The following is a 23,254-nucleotide window of genomic DNA, read 5'->3' as shown; positions in this document are numbered from 1 at the left end:
ATAACAAAGAGGCACTGCAGAATTTAGAAAGTCAGTATTAACTTGCACCATATTATTTTTACCATAGCATACCAGGTAATTCAATGGACCTACGCAGCACTCAGCAGTGTGGAAATGATAGAAGAGAAAAGGACAGGGGACTGAGGACAAAGGAAGTGTTCTTGAAGGACATAACTTCTCTAAACACAAAAATAAATGGAAATATAAAATATATTTATTAAGCATATATTATGTTCTAGGTGCTGTGCCATTGCCTTACGATCTCATTGAACACTCAGAACACCTCTGTAAGTAAATACTACTATCATCCCTACTTTAGAAGAGGAAATTGGAGCAGAGAAGTGATGTGACCTGTATATAAACAACAGAACCCAGACTTAACCCTACCTCACAGATTAGGTGCATTAAACATAGAAAAACAAAATCCAGTTGATCTTTTCACATCAAACAGACCTCTATCACTTTCCTGTATCTCAAAATGTAATGCTAGGAGTCAGAGAATAATTTGTTCTTTTTCAGAGCTATTTCTTTTGCAACTATCTTAACTCTAAAAAAAAAAATAAATAAATAAAATAAGCGTTTGTTTTAAAAACTAAACTACTTTTTTTCCAGAGTAAAACCTTGAAAGATCCTCAATGGAATGTGGAATGAATCATGGGATCCTCCTACTCTAAAGTAGGAAACAAATAAAATGCATGAGTTCTCTCTTTAAGAATGCCCTCGGAAGGATGCTTATGATACACTATTAGATGAAAACAGAAAAATACAGAACCATAAGTGTTATACGATCCTGCTTGGCATATTTATGTGCACAAGAGCAGCAAAGGATGCATTACATACTATGAATGAGAGTTACCAAATGGGGTAGAGAAATGTATTATTAATTTTATCTTTCAATGGCATCAAACAACAACATTTTGTATATGATGAGTTACTTGTGCAAAGAATAATGAGTACAGAGTAAAATTTTTTCAGATTACTATATGATTTTCCTACCTAAGTGTTTGAATTGAGTTTCTGAGTGGTACAAATGGTTAATACATACACTACGTTACTAAGCAGAAGGTCTGAAGGTTTAAGTCCACACCCAGAGGAGCCATTAAAAATCAGCATTGAAATGGTGCACAGGTCTACTCTGATAAACATCATTGCCTTCAGTTGTAAGTTATTGAGTATTACTTGGTTATTGTTTTATTACTGGTTATTGGTTATTACTTGGTAATTGTTTATGTGTCTGAATCGTTTTCCCAGATGATCTTCTTTCTATTCTTAATCCTCTTTTTGCCTTCCTTCAACCAAAGAACCTAATTTTTCATTTGTTTTCCCCACTGACTTTCCATTTCAGGGATTCACTAAACATGGGATTCTCCAACAACAACAAAAAAGGAATCTATTGGTTCTTTCACCTGATTCAAAGATATGCATATCAGTCTGTTAGTAAAACCAGTTAGTGAATATAGAGCATTCTTTATATATACATGGGCACTCATGAGACTTTCTACATTAGGAATATAAACATATTCATATTAGGGAGAAATTCCACATTATTCTTTGCTATATTAAATGCCAAGGAGCTCTGGTAGCGTAGTGGTTACGAATCGGGCTGCTAGCCTCAGGGTCAGCAGTTCGAAACTACCAGCTGTTCTGTGGGAGAAAGATGAGGCTTTCTGCTCCCATAAAGATTTATAGGCTCGGAAACCCTGAACAGGGTCACTGTGAGTCAGAACCAACCCTATGGCACACAACTACAAACCACAATATTAAATGCTGGAGTCCTGGTGTAGTTCTGTGGGTTAATTAGCTGGACTGTAAAGTTGGTTTGAACTGCAAGGTTGGTGGTTCAAGCTCACTAACCACTCCACAGAAACCCTATACAGGGCCGCTATGGGTCAGAACTGACTAGACAGCACTTAACAACAACAACAACATATTAAAAGCCATACAATACAATCTTAATTTAAATGCATTTTGTTTATTTAATTTGCATTACCATTCCATTTATGGCATGCAGAAAGAGAATAGTGTTTTGGAGACCAGAGTTTTGGTCATAGAATCACCAGATTGTTTAAAACACATTCATTTGGTGTTCAAGGACCTTGAAAGGAAAATTCTCGGCAATGATTTAAAACATTATCCTCTTGGGTTAACAGGGCTCTAATGTAGCTGCAAACTGACAGAGTAGGTTTGGTTAGGAAGTATCTACAGAACAAGTACATAAGTTTTCCCCTCCAGTCTACTGCAGAGTAATCAAGAGACTGCTTAGCTCAGTTTTCTGATTAAAACCCTAACAACAATCGCATGAAGGTATGAAAAAGAGAATCATTATTTGTACTCAAGCTGCAATGCTACATTAATCAACTGCATGCACTCTACTGTGCCAAATCTGGGCTGAATATATAACAACCCTGTGGTTAGCATAATTTGTAGTAAATTAAATTAGACTCAACAAACATTTCTTGAGCACACACTAGAGTTCATCATACTGTCTGGGTTTTGCAGAGTCCATAAAGATGGGTACCTCACAGGCTCAACTTTCTAGGGACTTACAATTTAGTTAGGAAGACACCCCAGAATTAACTCTGCTATAAGGCAGAAAATGGTAAGTATGGATACAAAGTAAAGAGAGCACTGGGTGGGGATTGTTTATACTTTAATTCTGGTTTGAACAATGAGAAGACTTCTGGGAAGAGGTAATGTTATAACTGAGGCTTGAATGCCAAACAGGATTATTTAGTAAGTTTGGAAGTGGGACAGGGTGCTATGTAGAAAGAGCAGGGAATCACAAACACAGCAAAATGCAGTATGCACTGCTAGATTTAAGGAAAGGAGTATGTTTACATTGTTGTGTGTGCCAATAAGCCAATTTGACTTACAATGAGCCTATGGGATACACTAGAACTGTCCCATAGGGCTTCTTAAGCTGTAATCTTTATAGAAGGAGTCCTGGAGGTAGTAACTAACTAAATACTCTGACATTAAGCGAAAGTCAGTGGTTTGAACTGAACAGTTGTTCTGAAGGAGAAAGATATGGTAATTTGTTTCCATAAAGATCACAGCTTTGGAAGTCCTATAGGTCAGTTCTGCCATGCTCTATAGGCTCATAGGTTGAGGGTCAGTATGAGTCCGAATCCATTCAATGGCAGTGATTTGGTTTGGCAATCTGTGTGGCAGTAGGTAGCCAGGTCTCTTCTCCCAAGCTAGTGGTAGTAACCTTGAACCTTTTGGCTATCAGGAAAGACTTAACCATTCCACCACCAAAACTCCTTATACTTACATTACCAAAACCAAGCCCGCTGCTGTTGAGTTGATTCTGACTCATTAGCGACTCTGTAGGACAGAGTAGAGCTGTCTCCTAGGGTTTCCAAGGCTGGGATCTTTCTGGAAGCCGACTGTCACTCATCTCCTGTAGGGCAGCTGGTGGGTTCAAACTGCCTATTGTCCGACTGGCAGGTGAGTGCTTAACCACTGCATTACCAGGACTCTTGACGCTTACATTGCAAAGGGATAAAAAGAGACGAGGAAGGAAATGCAGGCTAGGCCCAGAGCAATGATGGGCATAAATGAATGTAATTAAATATATGCTTTATGTCAGCCAAAAGTCAATATACGATTAAGAAAAAAGAGTTATGTTTGGCAGAGGCCTTCTTTATTCATGATTATAAGTATTTAATGCCCTTATTTTTCATGACATTTTATTGAATTATTAGATTAGATTAGATTATATGGATAGTTGTATGTTTTTTTTGGGGGGGGCAGTGAGCAGTGGTTAGGAGATGGTTAGTAGATATTTAGTGGAATCAAAGAAAATGATGATGGGTAAGCTTCCTCGTTAGCAATACTGGGAGCGAACATAGGTAGGATATTCTCCTGGAACACAGGGGAGATTAGGGAAGATGCTGCAAAAGGTCAAGGAGACCCTACTGGATAATCTATTAATGGCAACTGGAGAGTGTTATGATCCCAGCTTTTCTCCTTAATCTTGAAGTCCCAAGAATTGACATATTCCAAATGCAAATGGAGCATCTTAATTAGAATATATATGTTTTGGAACAAATCTCAGCATCCAAATTCATCTCTATTCTTTTCGGAGGAAACGCTAGCTCTTTGCAGGTCAGCAAAAGCTCAATCCAAATGTGTAATGCCTCTTTTCCTTGGTGGTGCAGTGGTTAAGTGTTAGGCGGCTAATCTACACTGTGAACACACCAGCTGTTCCATACACGAGGATATGTTAATCTTGCGAATCCAATGAGGCAGCTTTATTCTGTCCTATAGGGAAGCACAGGAGTCCTGGTGTGGCACCGTGGGTTAATGCGCCAAACTACAAAGCCATTTGAACTACAAGGTCAGCGGTTCAAGCTCACCAGCTGCTCCTTGGAAACCCTGTACAGGTTCGCTATAGATCGGAATTGGCTCAACGGCACTTAACAACAACATACGGAAGCACAGTGGCTCCATAAGAAATGCACTAGACTATAAACTACAAAGTTGGTGGTTCGAGCTCACCAGCTGCTTCTCGAGAGAAAGGTGTGGTTTTCTGCTCCCATACAAGATTTACAATCTCAGAAACCCTATTCAGAGTCTATATGAGTTGGAACTGACTCAAGAACAAACTTAACAACAACAACAACAAATAGGGTTGTTATGAGTCTTAATAAACTAGCAAAGAATGGATTTGGTTTGAGTTTCATTTGTTTGGCATATAGGATTTGCTCTTGTCTACTAATCGAAAGATTGGTGTCTCTAATTGTCCAATTTTTGTTTGCTGAAGAAAGTCCTGGTGATCTGTATTCATAAAGATTACTGTCAAGAAAACACTATGGATCTCGGCCCTACTCTATAGCAGATGGGGTTGCCATGATTTGGAATGGATCCTTTGGCCAGTCCTCTCAAGACGAGAGTCCTGGGAACCTACAGATTCAGGGATGATTTCATGTTGCCTGGAAGAATCGTCGCCTAGACACATAGCACAGGGCTGAGATGCTTTTAAAACCTACCATTCTAACTCCATTTTCAAAGGCTTGCCGGGTGAGTGGAGCTGGCCCGTCCACGGTCTTGCCATCATCATCTGGGCCCCAGCTCGCGCTGTAAATGTGGACGTGCTGGGGATTGAAGCTAACTGACTTTGCTTCAACCATGTCCGTGACATCCCCATCCAGCATTCGCACTCCTTTGAAACAGACAGGGAGAAGACTGATTACAAACAGCCCATGACATATTTCAGATCCAGGATATTTGGGGGGGGGGGGGGGATAAACTTTTATTATTTTAATATTTAAGTGAACCTGTTTCCCAGTAAAAAGATAATGGAGACATTACTGGAGGAGAAAGGAAGTTATACTGCATGTCAAAGAGGAAAATGTCTTTAAAATTTCTGGATGCAATGCTTTTTCCAAGTCTACAAATGCCACAGCAGGTATCACGATTTGTCTCTTTTCTTCTTCCTCTCTTAAGAGAGTATTTAACAAAGAAAGCCTCAGGCAATCCATCTTCCCTAAATTTCTTTTCATTAGGTGCCTAGTGTTCATAATTGCTATAAAACATTCTGACCTTTGTAGTCTCACAAATTTTGAAAAACTGCCAAATTAGGTTGGTCTAATTTCCTCCATATTTAACATTATCTCCTGATGCGAACTCAATATAGCACTTCTTTGCCAAGTTATTTATGACTCAAATAATAAATGAGAATGTTCTCTGTGCATGTAACACTTCAAATAATTCTCAGAGGATTTGAGCCATGTTCAGTCATTAATCTTCATTTAAGTGTATTACTGTGAGACAGGAACTGCTTATTGCCCCTGTTTTGTAAAAACAGAAACTAAGATACTCAGAAACAAATTATATGTCAAATACTAGACTTTCATGCTTTCCTGTTATTTTGGAGACTTGCATGAGAAAATCCATGTCTGTTAAGAACAGAGGAAATCAACAACAACAGAATATCTCATTGCTAAGGAAACATATTCCTATTTCTGATTAAAATAAACACCGCAATATATTATTTAAGAATAATATCTTTACATCCCACATTTATTCCTAAGGATAATCGTATTATGCAATAGATTTTAAATTTTTATCAGTTGCCAATAAATGAGGATTAAGTGATGAAAATCCCAAATCAGGCAGCTTTAGATACTATGTGATTTGAGATAGGAATACTGCTAAAAAATAAAATACTCTTGAAGGAATTATGTCATCTTTGCCTTTTTACAAAAAAAGTGCAACATTTAACTATAAAAATTTCAAACTCAGAAAAATAGAATAGTATAATAAACATTGATAAAATCAGTACTCAACACTTGGTAAGATTCCGCCAAATTTTCTTCATCTAAATATATATTTGGTTGAACCATTTTAAACGACATTGCAGATAATATGACACTTCATCCCTGAATACATTTTACCAAAAATATGGAAATTAGGTCCCGCTATCATCAAACACTCAGTCAACATTACATTTCCCCCAAGCATCCTGAAAGACATTGCATTTGGTTGTTATGTCTCGTCAGTGCCTTTTTCTCTCAACTTTTTTTTTTTTTTTAGATGTCTGTTAACAAGTAGTGCTGAGAATAAAGATTGTGAACAAGTCTCTTTAAAAATGATCAAATAGAAACAATATTAAGAAGACTTGTCATATGTTTGTCCTGTCCTGTGGAATAAAGTATCCAGCAGAAAACTCTGCGTATAATGACCCCACCATTGTTGTTTGTTTGTGTTTTCTTTAAATTAAAATAATTGAATATTCAAAATTCATCTATCACAGTATCAAAGATTGTTACACTAATTCATATCCTTACAATTTAAAGCAAGAAATGGAGCTATTTTATCTATAAAGGCAGGTCTGAAATACCAGACAGCTACCCAAAATAATGTGCCCACTATTTCTAAATTAAGGAGCTCTGGTAGCGTAGTGGTTATGAGTCAGACTGCTAACCACAAGGCTGGCAGTTCGAAACTACCAGCCGTTCCAGGCTTTCTGCTCCCATAAAGATTTACAGCCTCAGAAACCCTGTGCAGGGTCACTATGAGTAGGAACCAACGCCACGGTACTTAACAACAAATAAACAATTTCTAAATTGGACTTCTGGTGTGGCGCTGTGGGATAAATCACTGAATCACAAGGTCGGTTTGAACCACAAGGTCAGCAGTTATATCTCACCAGCTGCTCCCAAGGGTCGCTGAGATTGAAGCAACTCCATGGTATTTAACAACACTACATTTAAATGCCACATACAGGTGTATTTATACAACACCCTCCTGAACGCAGTTGTTATGCTATGAGGAGGCTTCAAAGTTTGTGGGGAAATGGAATAAAAAAAATAGTGGAATTTTTCCAGGAACTTTCCGAAGGCCCCTGGTAGTTATGTGAATTCCACCAAATAAAATGCTGAATAAAATCATATTAAAAAGATAACACTTCTGACTGGAAATCTACAAATAAGAATTCCATTTTTTCAAGTTTAAATTTGAAAGACTGCTTCTTTTTCCTCAATCCAACCAACTCCAAAGCTTCGGGCTTTGAGCTTGAGGGGATAAAGGTACAACTTAGAATGTTCTTGCTTTAGACAGTTAGGAAGTTTGCAAGTCATTTCCATACATTCATCTCTTTCCACTAAAGTACTGGTGTGGCACTGTAGAATAAGCATTAGACTGCTAACCACAAGCTTGGTATTTTAAACTCACCAGGGTGCTCCTTGGAAACCCTACACAGGGTCACCACGAGTGGAAACCAACTGGACCGCACTTAACAACTGTTTAGCACGTCAGTCAGCATTTAGTTGTTATGTCACAAGTTCATCTCCCTCAAGGTCAGTGAGAGTGTTGGGTGGAGAATAACGATCAGGATATGGACAGCAAGAGGGGATGATTGAACAGCCACTATGCTGTTGACTGGGGTCTCCAACACCCTCATCATTCTTCAGAGAAAAGCCTTTGTGTCCTTTCCTTAGTTCTTTCACAAATATGCCCCATATACACAGCAGATGTTATCAGAGTACAGCTAATTACTAGTTAACAAGCAGCCACACTCCAAGAATTCAAAATGAAATAAAAGAAATTTAGAGGTGAAATTTACTCTGGACTGATACTCGAGATAGATTCAGAAAGCGATTTCTTAGAATCATTATTAGACACCTGAACTATTCCATGTTACAGGACTTCTATATTTTATGCCCTTACCTCCAGAGAAGATTGTCATTTTTATTCTTCAGTTTCAACTCTATTTACCACGTGGAAACAAATAGTACACACAGTGAACTGAAAACAAATAGGTCACTGTGGTCCCAGGAACTTCATTCATCTTACAAGACCCTGAGGGGACACCTCTAGGCCAGATGTAATAAAAATGCCACCAGGATCAACTATCCTATCTGTTATGATGGTCTTCTCATTTATATGTGACTTGGCACCAAGCTGCTACTAACAAAGGTTATTATAAATGGGATAGCTAGCATTTGCTCTTATTCATGCTTAGATTTATGCTGCTTTGGTTGGGTCCTTGTAATGAACGTGTGCATGTTTAAGTCTGTGGGTATGCATAGATATGTATGTTGCTGCTAATTGTCATTGCATTGGTATCGGCTCACAGTGACCCTGTATAGAGTCTCCAAGGAATCAGTGACCATGTGGTTCGTAGTCCAGTGCTTATCCTATAGTGCCACACCAGGACTCTATGGGCACGTATAGCGGTGGTGGTGATTTAACCGGTAATGAAAAGAATTTCATTGCAATATGGGACTACAAAAAAAGATTTTACCATTTCCCATTTTAATTGTGAATAAAAGAAACTCTTCATGAAGATTAAGCAAAAGACAGAATTTCCCTCCACACAATTATTATTGACTGGCGTTGATATGATTGGTGCTTTCTGACCCAAGCACCAATCATATAGTGATATCACTGACCCTATCTTTTCTAGTAGTGCAGTGGTTACAAGTTGGGCTGCTAATCGCAAAGTCAGCAGTTCAAAACTACCAGCGGTTCCATGGGAGAAAGATGAGGCTTTCTGCTCTCGTAAAGATTTACAGCCTCGGAAACCCTATGCAGGGTCACTATGAGTTGGAATCGACTCCACGGTATATAACAACAACAACATCTTCTCTAGTAGACATTTCTTCATGCCTGTTTAAAGAAAGAAATGTCTGTGCTTGCAAGACTGTTTCAGAAGTCTTTGACTATTATTAACACATATTAACACTGGTCATTTTGCTGTGAGCAATCGTTGAACACTATTATGCAAACATAAGTTCAAAAGGCTTCTGAAAACCATTTAGTTTTGAGAGCTCCTGGCTCATTTCTATATCTCCATATTTGTTTCCCATACCTCCGATCTTGGCGTTGAAAGCAATTCCAACTGTGCAATGAGAGTTGTTTGCAGCCGCTGCCACTTCTCCAGCACAGCGAGTCCCATGCCTGCAGGCAGAACACACACACTTTCTAAAGTAAGACACTCCATTCTCACAAACCCAACAGTCATTGCCACCACTCAGACTCCCAAGTGGTGAAGAATGTATCAAGCTGTGATGTTCCCAGCACATAGTCTGCCCATGGCAAACTTTCAGCACTTAATTTCATTCTGTTTTGGATTATATTCTCAATATGCTTATGAGTGATATCCTGCTTTGCCAAGCAGAAACCCCCTTGAAGGCTAACCCAAAATTGGAAGTTTACTTCTAATTCCATTCTCCAAAATTGTGCTATGTAATATGGTAGCCACCATGCACACTGTGGGTGTTGAGCACTTGAAATATGGCTATTGAGATTCTGATCTGAGTTTCAAATTTTATTTCAAATTAAAAGCACACAAGCATATCATTTATCAGAAAACTTCAGAATGTAAGGATGTGAGTCTACTTTTGAACTACTAAATTTAAATATAGGCCAAGTATTTCCAATGAAAATTTACCATCTAAAAAGGGATGTACTTCAAGTGCAAAAGACACTCCAAACTTCAAAAAATGATACGAAAAAAGCAAATATTAAGAATTGTTTTATATTAAGTACATATCTAAATATTTTACTTAACAAAAGATATTAAAATTCATTTCCCCTGTTTCTTTTCACTTTTTAAACATTCATCTTATTGTATTTCATTTCATTGCAATGATTACAAGCCCCTCCACGCTTCATCATTCAACAGCATTTACTTCCATCCCCTCTATTTTTGGTTTTTGGATGTATACCAAAGCAATCAGGAATATATAACCACTCAAACAACCAAAGGGTAAACCTTGCAAGCCTGCACGCTGGCTGTCAGCACACAGCCCCTCTCCCTCCCTGAGTCCAGTGTCCCCGGCTGCTCCATCTCTCCACGTCATCATCTCTGCCTCTATCTCTGGTGTCACTGCTTCTCTGGATAGGGTACTGCACTCTGCTCTTCTCCCTTGATGGTCCCAGGGTCCTCCCCTTCTGGACCTTAAGATCAACCACTCCCCTCCTTTTGTTGCAAATGTCAACCTTTACATTTGCAACACTCAGAGTCAGTCCTGATAGCAATTATTTACTATTGAACCACAAGAGTCTTATCCTCATCTCCTTTCGCCAGCCCCGTCCAGACAGGTTGGAAACCACTCAATGGAGATTCTACCTTTCCCCGCACGCTCTGGAGCTAGGCTCCCTCTTGAAAGCTTGTAAGCCAGTCACTTTGTGCTTTTGTAGCTCCCCCATTTTGGGTATCCAGTGTCTAAGTTGCCATCCCTGTCAACACTGTGTACCGAGGGGGTGGGAATGATCCTCGCTGTAAAGATTTGTTCCCTCTTTTGAGCTACTCCATCCATTAGGATAAGTCAAGTTCATCAAATTGTAGTGAATTACTCCGCTTTCTTCCTCTAGTTGAGTTCTGATCATCCAGCCATTGAAACCAGGTCAAATGGGTACTATGGGTGTTGTTGTGCATTTCCCCTCACTTCATATCAGCTGGATACTTCACTCTCCACTCTAGTCCTCTGTGGCCCATGTTCCTGTCCCTGGGTCCAGGAGTCCCCAGGTCTTGCCATACTGCTGGCCAACCAGGTCTTAATCCAGGTTGACAGGAGTCTATTGAACATTGTCAGACTTAGCTCACAACTTCATTGCTGTTTTTCCCTCACTTTCCCTTATTGGTAGACCAACGTGGAGACTGTAAATCTTGATGAGAGCAGATTGCCTCAACTTTCCCCCACAGAGTGCCTGGTAGGTTTGAATTGCTGACCCTTCAGTTTTCAGCCGAATGCTTAACCCATGATTCTACTGAAGCTCCTTTTTAAATGAAATGAGTACCCCAGCTGCTCCATGGGAGAAAGATGAGACTTTCTGCTCCTGCAAAGATTTACAGTCTCAAAAACCCTATGGGATTGCTCAGTTAGAACTGATTCTAATATAGGTACTTAACAACTATAAGAAGTAGAAAATTAAAATGTTTCTTCAGAAGAACATTCCTTGCTGTTTCTTGTAATAATTTTGTTCCTGGATCAGAGACATCCCATAGCTGAAAGGACATCTAAGATCATCTGGTCCAAGAATGGAAAGCTTTCAAGTGCAAATGCAAGCCATTAAAAAATGGTGTCACAGAAAGAAGGTATTGAAAGAATTATAGCATGGGATTTGAACTCAGAGAAAGAATGTTGATTGATGACTAATGTCTGCCATGAGTGCAGAAGAGGGGTAAGACAATGATTATCCTGCCATTGTTGTTAAGTGCCGTTGAGTCGGTTCCGACCCATAGCGACCCTGTACAGGGTTTCCGAGGGTGTAAATCCTTACGGGAGTAGAAAGCCTCATCTTTCTCCCGCGGAGCAGCTGGTAGTTTCGAACCGCTGACCTTAAGGTTCGCAGCCCGATTCGTAACCACTACGCTACCAGAGCTCCACTGCTTAACAAGTCCAATTCCCATCATCCCATTTGTATGTTATCGTATGGATTGGCACAGTGACAGCGGCAATGTGCTCAAGGGTAGCAATGAGTGTGTGGTTGGTGCAGGACTGGGCAGTGTTTCCTTCTGTTTTTCATAAACTTGCTATGAGTTAGTATTGATTTGACAGAACCTAACAACAACTACTACATATGTAGAGATGAGGGAAACCTAAGAACCACTAAAAGGAGTCTTGGTGGTACCATAGTTAGGCACTTGGCTGCTGATTCAAAGGTAAAAGTAAGAGCACACAAGTGGTTCTGAGAGAGAAAAGACTTGGCAATAGGCTCACATAAAGATGGTTGTTGTTGTGGATCATCCAGTTGGTTCCCCTTCATAACGATCCTATACAGGTTTCCAAGGAGCAATTGGTGCATTTGAACCTCTGACCTTGCGGTTAACAGTCCAGGACTTGTTTTCCAGCCTAGAAAACCCTATGGGGACAGATTTACTCTGTCCTGTAAGGGAGCTATGAGTTAAAATCAACTCAACAACACACAACAAGAAGAATTAAGATGTGAAGCAATTTATGGAAAGAAGTGCATGAGGTATGCCTACTGCCTGCACAGCTCTAAGCAATCACTGCTCACCACTGGCACGTCAACACATGCAACTGTACACAAAAGATATACTATATATGGCTTTTTTCACTTAGTAGTTCCATGCACCTCTTCCTATATAAATATTTGTATATCATTCTAATGGTTTAATAATATTATTCTGACCAATCCATTATATGGAATATACGAGAGGGCTTCAAAAAGCTTATGGGAAAATGCCAGTATATTTTCATTCCATTTTTTCCGTGAACTTTTTTATAAAGTCCCCTCTTATTGCCAATATATATATATGGAGCTCTGGAAGTGTAGTAGTTATGAATCGGGCTGCCAACCACAAGGTCAGCAGTTTGAAACTACCAGCTGTTCCGCAGGAGAAAGATGAGGCTTTCTGCTCCCGTAAAGATTTACAGCCTAGGAAAACCTGTTCAGGGTTGCTATGAGTCGGAACTGACTCCACGGCACTTAACAAATATATATATACACACACACACACACACACACACACACACATGTTGTAATTTTTTGAACAAATCCTATTTCTGAAATTTTACCCAGCTTTTTGCTAATATTTGATGGCTGTGAAGAACAATCTTCCATACACATATCATTTTACATCTCGAGAAAAACTTCCTAAAAGTAGAATTACTGGATCAAAAGTACACAGTTTTTCTAATATATTGTCAAAATGCTTAACAATTCCACTAACAGTAAGGAGAACCAATAATCAAAGTGCATGAAAACAATAAAATTGAAAAATATTACTACAAAGCATTAACTTTTTGTGCTGGCGGAAAAAAAAAAAAAAAAAAAAGCCAAGTTGAATATGAAGAACAGACAAAATGTCCAAGCAAATCCATGTACACTATGAGTTTTTCATTCCTTTTATTTCTTTACAATCTGACAAAAATGTTATATTGTTACTTCTTTTCTTCCCCTGATGAAATTTGACAAGCTGTATATCTTGCTTTATGAATAAACTTTTCTTGACCATTGCCTAATCTTCTTACTGCCTTTTTCAGCATCTCTGTTGAATATACGCTTTCAAACTTGTTATTAGGAATATAACAATCTTGTCTGTAATATAATGTAATTATCTTGTTCTTGTGGTATTAGGTTGTACAACCTTACTCATTAGAAAAATGACCAATTTTCAAAAGAAAAAAATATTTCTTTTGTTAAGTCCCAAGCTCAACTGCTAATCCTCATCACTCCCAAACCTAGCAAATACTATGATACACGAAATACAAACAAACCGATGGCCATCGAGTCGATTCCTACTCATAGGTACCCTATATAGGGTTTCTGAGAGAGTAAATCTTTCCTGAAATCGACAGCCTCATCTTTCTCCTGTAAACCGACTGGTGGGTTTGAACCACTGACCTTGTGGCTAGTAGTCTAGTGCTTATCTCACAACACAATTAGAGCTCTTTACTATAATCTACATTAGGGTCTGAATACATATTAACTCATGTTGTAAATTGTTTAGATTCTAACATCTATTCTTAATGGAAGTCCTGGTGTGATGCTGTCGGTTAATGTGCCAGACTGCAAAACCATTTGAACTGCACAGTTAGCGGTTCAGGCTCACCAGCTGCTCCTCAGAAACCCTATCCTAGGTCGCTATGGGTCGGAACTGACTCGATGGCACTTAACAACAACAACAACAGCAACATTCTCCTTAATGAGAAAAACTGATCTTATGCTTCATTTTATCAATTATTAATTAATTAATGCAAGTTTTCTGGAGCAAGAGATCGCTGCTGTCTTTAAGTTAGGGAGTTAAGTCCATTTACTGTTCCTTAATACAAACTGAGATATAACAAAATGTGCAAAGACCTGTAGTTAGAAAACCAAAATGGAAGAACACACTCAGTATTTCTCAGGTTGAGGGAATAAATTTAAAAATCCAAGTCTTGATTTGAAATATGAAATATGAAAGGTTTCTATGGCCAAAATATTGAAGATGCAGAAAGCTTCAAAAGAAGATGGAAGAAATACAAAGAGTCACTGTATCAAAAGGTAGCATATGATCAAGAATCAATGAATCAATGATACTGAAGGAAGAAGCCCAAGGTGTATTGAAGGCATGGACAAAGAACTAGGTGCCGGAATTTGGTGGAATCCAATTGAAATCTTTTGACTAACTGATGTAGCATTCATAGGTGCCAATAAATTTGGAAGAACACTGTCTGGCCAACTGACTGGAGGAGCTTCATATTTGTACCCATTCCAAAGAGAGGTGACCCAATGGAATGCAGAAATCATCAGAAAACATCATTAATACTGCATGCAAGTAAAATGTTGCTAAAAATAACTTAAAAACACTGCAACCATACACTAACTGAAGTTCGAGCCAGATTCAGAAGAGGCCGTGAAATGAGGGATATCATTGCTGACGTCAGATGGATCTTGACTGAAAGCAGGGAATACCAGAAAGATGTTTACCTGTACGTTATTGACTACACAAAGGCTTTTAATTGTGTGGATCATGACAAGATATGGACAACATTGAGGAGAAAGAATATTCCAGAACACTTAATTGTGCTCCTGAGGAACCTACATATAGACTTAGAGGCAGTTGATCAAATAGAACAAGGGAACATTGAATGGTTTAAAATTAAGAAATGTGTGCACCATACTTATTCAATCTGTATGCTGAGTAAATAATTCAAGAAACTGGACTGTATGAAGAAAAACATGGCATCAGGATTGGAGGAAGACTCATTAACAACCTGGTATATGCAGATGATACAGCCTTGCTTGCTGAAAGCAAAGAGGACTTAAAATATTTACTGATGAGGATTAAAGAGTACAGCCTCCAGTATGGATTGCATCTCAATGTAAAGAAAACAAAAATCCTCACCACTGGACCAATAAACAACATCCATATAAATGGAGAAAAGATTGAAGTTGTCGAATACTTTATTTTGCTCAGTTCAACCAGTAACAATCACAGAAGCAGGAGTCAAGAAATTAAATGACATATTGCATTAGGCACAAGACTTCTTTAAAGTGTTGAAGAGCAAAGTTGTCAGTTTGAGGACTAAGGTGTGCCGGACTCATGTCATGATATTTTCAATAACATCATATGCCTGCGAAAGTTGGACAGTGAATAAGGACGACCACAAAAGAATCGATGCATTTGGATTATGGTGTTGGCAGATAATATTAAAAGTACCGTGGAATGCCACAAGAACAAACAAACCTGTGTCAGAATAAGTGCTGCCAGAGTGCTCCTTAGAAGCCAGGATGGCCAGATTTTGTCTCTTATACTTTGGACATAATATCAGGATGGACCAGTCTCTGAAGAAGAATATCGTGTTTGGTAAAGTGGAGGATCAGAGAATAAGAGGAAGAAACCCAATGAGATGAACTGGAACAGCGGCAGCAGCAATGGGCGCAAATGTAGCAAAGGTTAGGAGTTTGGAGCAGTATGGGGAAGTGTTTCGTTCTGTTGTGCATAGGGTCACTTAGAGTCGCTACCAACTCAAAGGCACCCAACATCAACAACAGCAATACATTTGCATTCATTTCTGCATTTCTCCCTGTTATTAGTTTGATTCTTCACTCTGTTATATGATAGTTACTATAGATATCATATAGGAGCTCTGGTAGCATAGTGGTTACGAATTGGGCTGCGAACACCAAGGTCAGCAGTTCGAAACTACTAGCTGTACCGCAGGAGAAAGATAAGGCGATCTGCTCCCGTAAAGATTTACAGCCGTAAAGATGTACAGGGTTGCTATGAGTCGGAACCAACTGACTCCACGGCACACAACCACCAGCCACCATATATTAGATAATGGTTATACACTACAAATTCCAAACAATACAGACCTTTGAATGATTTGAATTTAACAACTTGTATTCACTTTCCGTGATTTTAATTTAATCCTAGAAATAACTCATTTCTCTTGCTAAGATTTTAAACAATCCATGTTTATCTAGATCTGCTTCTTCTTGTTATTGTTAAGTGCCGTCAAGTTCGTTCTGACTCATAGCGAGATCTGCTTAGTTTGACACTAATTTATTTGCTCTATTTCTGTTTTGTAGTTCATGCCAGTCTGTAAATGTACCTTCAGAAATTCTTTAGTAGTTAACACTTTAATTTTATTTCCCCCAAGAAAATGTCTGTATTTCTCTCTGGTTCTTGAAAAGTAATTTCATTGGTAATAGAATTTTGTTATTGTTGTTGTTATGTGCCGTGGAGTTGATTCCAAGTCATAGCGATGCTGTCTGTACAGAGTTTCCAAGGCTGTAAATCTTGATGGGATCAGAAAGCCTCATCTTTCTTCCGGGGAACAGCTGGTTGTTTCGAACTGCTGACCTTGTAGCTCACAGCCTGATTCGTAACCACTATGCTACCAGAACTTTAGACTAATTGTATTTCAAACACAGCTCTTCTAGTTTCTATTAAGAAATCAGCCGTCTAGGCAATCTTTGTTTTTCTCTAGATGTTTTCCACATCTTCTATTTTCTTTGTTATTCTTCAGCTTTATTATATATATATATAGTGTGTATGGTTTTGGAATCCCTAACCTTGTAGTTTAATTCTTTAGAATTCTCAACTATTATATGTGAAACCTGTCTTCCCATTAGTCTTTAGTTCCTTTTTTCAGAATAATAAATAGTTCCTTCTTTCATGTAATAAATAAAAATCATATGATAAACTTAATCTTTAATCTCTCTTTTGAATTTCCCATGTCTTTTCCTCTTTTGGCTTCCATCTGTACAGTTTTTTCCGTCTACAGATGAGTAATCTGCTATAGAATCCACTCAACTATCATTTTTCATTACATTTAATTCTTATTGTTCTTTTTCAAGTCTGCCTGACTAACTCAGAGAGTCTTGTTTTTAAGATATATTTTCCAACATGCATGTCTTCACATGTATAAAGTATTATTATTGAATCTATTTCTAATCATTACAAAATAAATGAATCTAATTCTGCTGTTAGTTGTTGCAACTGAATTATCTTCATAATGATTTTAATCCCCTTGTACTTGGTGAAATTTTCATGTAGGATCTCATGGTACATGAGCTATCCTCTGTGAATACTTTGATGATGGGATGGAAAGGTGACTGTCCACAGAAAGAAAATAAAATTTGCTTCTATTAGGTATCTAAGAATACCCTGACCAGGACCTGTTCAACTAAATTTAAAATTTGGCTCATAAGCAATATAAATTACAGGTACAAACACCATGAATAAGCTAACAATTCTCAAAGGGTATTTATTTATCTACCCTGTGAACCACCTTTGGAAATGCAATGGTTAGGCACTTAGCTGCTAACCGAAAAGTCTGTGGTCCAAACCCATCATCTCTTATGCGGGAGAAACAAGTGGCATTCTGGTTGGGCAGTAACAATTTCATGTAATTGCGTGTCTCTGAGAAACTCTTGATATCCTACCAGTTTAACCACGTAACGTTTAAAAATATTTTACCAGAAGTTTTTGATGTGCTATACTGAGAGACATTTAACTGGCTACTCTATCATATTATCCTAAAATGAAAGAACAAAGTAATTTATATATTCCTTAAATATAATAAAGTCCTTCACATATTACGTACACCATCAATGAAGCAAGACCTTTTCTTACAAACACACTCCCTGTAAAGATTTCTATACATTACGCTATATCATGATGTAGGAGCCATTCTTGGGAGAAGGGAACTCATCTAAGCAGAACCCTCAATATACTGCTGATACATGTGTTTTCAGTATCAGCTAAATAATATACTGCAGCATACTGTAATTGAAGCTCCAAATTGCTAAGCTCACCTATATTTACACAACCTACTCTCTTCAGATGACAATGATTATTACGCCAAGAAAAGCACCAGTCATCTTTTTATTTTTATACCTTAGTTGACTCACTGTTTTGGCATGGATTTTAAACAGATCATGGAAGAAGAGATATCACCATGATCTGTTTGAAGTTTGACCATGCGAACAATTTTTTTTCTCTTTTCCCAAAGAACAAGTGTAGTCAGCAGTAATTATATCCAGGGCCAGTTAAATATAAAAATCACAAAGGAAAGCAAATTCTGAGTTGTAGACTTTTGTTGTTGTTATTGTTGCTTCTGTTAATATTCTCTTTTATTAAGAAACTAGTCTATGAACATCCAAAGTGTTTGCAGCACATAGAGAGTTATAGTAGATTTGAGGCCAGAAAACAATATATTCACTATGCTGGGCTTTGATCCAGATGTACCAAACTAAGAACTTAACTAGCAGATTTTCATGTAGTAACTAACCCTTGGAAAACCAATCACTTTTTAAACTGTTTTGTGTATGTTCACAATACTATTAAGAAAGATTCTAGATTGTCAAGAGATAACCCAATTATATAAATTATAATGTATCTATAGATCAAAAATTAAAAGAAATTGGACATCATCTAAAATAAAATGGAATACAGACAATTTAAAACATGTTTCTGGCTCAACATCATGATTCATTAGAGAAGCAAAACAAAACACAATGATATACCATTTCACTTTCACTAGGATAGTAGAGATTCAAGGGAAAAAAATAATGTAAGGAAAAGAGAACCCTCAGCCATTGCACAGTCACTGTACCAAAAGGAAATGGTCGATGTTCAATCCTTTCAAGAGGTAACATGATCAAGAGCCAATGACGTGGTAAAAAGAAATGGGATAAAATTCTTATGACTCAATAGTGAGTAACTGTTATCATGACTAATTGCGACTGTCACAACTGTAAAGGTAGAAGTTTTGCAACAAAAACAGGGGAGTAGTAAATCTTACAGTCCAGAAACAGAGGACCCTAGGACCATCAAGGAAGAAGAGCACAAGTGGCGACACCAGAGATGGAGGCAGCAATGGGGACATGGAGACAGGGAGCAGCTGAGGACTCTAGATTCATGGGAAGAAAAGGACTGAGCGCTGGCAGCCAAGAGGTAGACTTGCAGAATGTGCCCTTTGGTGGTTTAAACTGTTATATATGCCTGAGTGCTTATTTTAAAAAAAGAGTTGAAATGACTAGAGAGAAATACTGTTAACTGATGGTACACAGAGGGGATTATAATCATTGTAATGAAAAAAGGATATGATTTGTTGACTGTAAAACTAATGATCTGCCCTGTAAACTTTCATTCAATTCACACAAAAATGTAAAAAAAAAAAAAGCCCAAAAAACCCTATGATACTGAAGGAAGAAGTCCAAGGTACATTGAAGACATTGGCAAAGAGCAAGACTCAGGGAATTGATGGAAGACAAATTGGAGTCTTTCAACAAAGTGAGGCGGCAATGGAGGCACTCTCTCATCTATGCCAAGAAATCCGGAAGACAGCTACCTGACCAACTGATTAGAAGAGATCTACATTTGTGCCCATTCCAAAGGGAGGTAACTCAATGGAATGTGGAAATCAGCGAACAATATCTTTGCTACCCCACACGAGCAAACTTTTACTAGAGGTAATACAGAAATGGCTTCAAGTATACATTGACAAACAACTTCCAGAGGTTTAAGCCAGATCCAGAAGAGGACAAATATAATTGCTGGCGTCAGATGGATCTTGGCTGAAAGCAAAGAAAACCAGACTATAAAAGGCCTTTGATTATGTGGATCATGATAAGCTATGGACAACATTGTGAAGTATGAGTATGCCAGAACACTTAACTGTACTCATGAGGAACCTGTACTCAGACCAAGAGACAGTTGTTCGAACAGAACAAGGGAACAATGAATGGTTTAAAATTAAGAAAGGTGTGTGACAGGGTTGTATTCTTTCACCATATTTATTTGACCTGTATGCTGAGCAAATAATTGAGAAGCTGTGTTATATGAAGAAAAACGTGTCATCAGGATTGGAGGAAAACTCATTAACAACCTGGGATATGCAGATGATACAACCTTGCTTGCTGAAAGTGAAGAGGACTTAAAATATTTACTGATGAAGATCAAAGAGCACAGCCTTTGGTATGGATTGCATCTCATTGTAAAGAAAACAAAAATGCTCACCACTGGACCAATAAACATCATTCTTATCAATGGAGAAAAGATTGAAGTTATCAAAGACCTCATTTGTCTTGGATCAACTATCAACACTCATGCAAGCAGCAGTCAAGAAATCAAATGACATATTGCATTAGACGAATCTTCTGCACAAAATCTTTTTAAAGTGTTGAAGAGCAAAGATGTCAGCTTGAAGACTAAGGTATTCCTGACCCAAACCATGGTATTTTCAATAACCTCATATACATGTGAACATTGGACAGTAAATAAGGAAGATCATAGAAGAATTGAAGCTTTTGAGTTATGGTGTTGGAGGAGAATATTTAAAGTACCATGGGCTGCCAAAAGAACCAACAGATCTGTGTTGGAAGAAGTGCAGCCAGAGTGCTTCTTGGAGGCCAGGATGGGCAGACTTCATCTCTCATACTTCAGACATATGTCAGGATGTACCAGTCGCTGGAGAAGGACATCATGTTTGGTAGGGTGAAGGGTCAGAGAAAAAGAGGAAGACCCCCCATTGAGATGGATTGGCCAAGTGGCAGCATCGATGGGCTCAAGTGTGGCAACAATTGTGAGGTTGGCCCAGAACAGGGCAGTGTTTTGTGATGTTGTGCATAGGGTCGCTATGAGTCGGTACCGACTCGATGGCAACTAATAAAAACATCCATTGCTGCTACAGGTGTTAATCTTACAGCTGTTGTGGAAAACAGTGTGGCAGTTTCTTAAAAACCTAAAACTAGTCTTGGTATGGCACGCTAGAATAAGTACTGGACCGCAAGTTCTGTTTGAACAGCAATGTTAGTGGTTCATACTCACCAGCTGATCGTTATGACCCCAAAACCAGGTCTCTATGAGTTGGACCTGACTTGATGGTACAAAGAACAACTATATGACCCAACAATTTCACAGTAAGGTATATACCAAAAAGACTTGAAAACAGAGACTCAAACAGAGATTTATACATTAATAACATCTTTAATGCTTCTGCTATGCCTCCTAGTTCGTTGCATAGTATCTGGGGTCTTGAAAGCTTGCACATAGCCATTCGAGGCATAATTTCTATTTGCCCAAAGCAACAGATCACATCAGTCTATGTTCTATTGCTTTTTTGTGTTTGGAAATAAACAGGTTTTATTGTGTATTACAAGGAGCTCTGGTAGCATAGTGGTTATGAATCGGGCTGCTAATCTCAGGGCCATCAGTTCGAAACTACCAGCTGTTTTGCGGAAGAAAGATGAGACTTTCTGCTCCCATAAAGATTTACAGCCTAAAAAACCCTGTACAGGGTCTCTGTGAGTCGGAACTGACTTCATGGTACTTAACAACAACAACATTGTCTAATACAAGAATCCCTGGTAGCGTAATGAAGCTAGGCTGCTAACTGCAACTACAGCACTTTGAGTCCACTAGGCGCTCCTTGGGAGAAAAATGACGCTTTCTGCTCCCATGGAGACCTACACACTCGAAAACCCTACTCAGGGTCACTGTGAGTCGAAATCGACTGGTGGCATACAACCACCACTATTATCTATTACATGACATTTTTACCTGGAAATCATTTTTGTAGTATAGCGAACACATAAAAGTTAAGTGAAATAAGTATGGAATATAAATGCAAGATGTTCAATTATATCTAACTGAGTGGTAAAATGACACATTTAATGCTTATTTTGCTTTCTTCCTGTCTTGTATAAAAAAAGCCAATTCCACATCCACTGAATTCATTCTCACTCATAGCAACTCTACATAGGGTTTCCAAGACTGAAAATCTTTCTGGGAGCAGTCACAATCTTTCTGCTGTGGAACCTTGCAGTTAGCAGCCCGATGCCTAACCCACAGCGTCACCATGGGTTTGTGAACCTTTTTCCTTCAATATGGATCAAAGGGGAGGGAAATGCTCATTTATTTGAACTTTAAGCATAGATCTAAAAGCAGTAATGTCGTCACTGAATCACAACACTGGGAGATGAGTGCAGAACATCTTCCTATACAGTTCCTAAGGTTTCCTCCCAAGTTTGTGGCCACTTGGTTCTCAGGAAATCAACATCTGCCACTGTGTAGCATGAATATAAAAAAACAGATTCTTAGAATCGTGTTAAAATATGCACAACATTAAACTGGCCATTTTAGCCTAAAAAAAAATTTAAATTATACACTTCAATAGCATTTAACATATTCCTGATGTTAGCAAGATCCAGAACTTCTTCATTACCCCCCAAAGGAAACTCATTAAGTACTTATTCCCATTCCCTTGCAAATTTCCTAGCAACCACTAACCTTCTTTGTTTCTCTATGAATGTGCTTTTTTGGGGGGTACTTCATATAAATAGAATCCTAACTTGTGGCCCTTGTATCACACTTCTTTCATTCAAACATAAGGCTTTCAAGGTTTATTTATGCTGTAACATATATCCATGCTTTATCACTTCTATGTTTGAATAAGGTTTCATAACCTGGATATTCCATTATGCGTCAACAGCGAGTAAGTGTTGTCATGACTACTTGTGACTGTCACAATTGTAAAGGTAGAAGTTTTGTAACAAAAAAGGGAGAGTATTTAATCTTACAACTTAGAAACAGAGGACCCTAGGACCATCAAGGGAGAAGAGCACAAGCGGAATGCGGAACCCTATCCAGAGAAGCAGCGACACCAGCGGTGGAGGCAGCGATGGGGACACGGAGAGAGGGAGCAGCTGAGGACTCTAGATTCATGAGAAGAGAGAGACTGAGAGCTGGTGGCTAGGAGGCAGACTTGCAGAATGTGCCCTTTGGTGGTTTAAATTATTATATAAGCCTGAGTGTTTTGTTTTGTTTTTTTAAAAAAGA

The 23,254-nt window shown here is 38.4% G+C and overlaps 1 protein-coding gene across 1 annotated transcript in view; it reads right to left on the bottom strand.

The window, feature by feature from the left end:
• LOC102827704 (proprotein convertase subtilisin/kexin type 5-like) overlaps nucleotides 1-23,254 on the bottom strand; it is a 472,359-nt gene that overhangs the window by 192,559 nt on the left and 256,546 nt on the right. Inside the window, exons 6-7 of the mRNA XM_006834928.1 lie at nucleotides 9,320-9,408; nucleotides 4,995-5,167 (exon numbers count right to left, since the gene is read on the bottom strand). Coding sequence (XP_006834991.1) covers nucleotides 4,995-5,167; nucleotides 9,320-9,408 — 262 coding nt within the window. The remainder of the gene's footprint in view (nucleotides 1-4,994; nucleotides 5,168-9,319; nucleotides 9,409-23,254) is intronic.

The sequence above is a fragment of the Chrysochloris asiatica genome, unplaced genomic scaffold, assembly GCF_000296735.1.
Source record: "Chrysochloris asiatica unplaced genomic scaffold, ChrAsi1.0 scaffold00014, whole genome shotgun sequence".
In the NCBI taxonomy this organism is placed as follows: Eukaryota; Metazoa; Chordata; class Mammalia; order Afrosoricida; family Chrysochloridae; genus Chrysochloris; species Chrysochloris asiatica.
The sequence above is the reverse complement of the archived record's forward strand: the minus strand, read 5'-3'. Positions and strand labels throughout refer to the sequence as shown.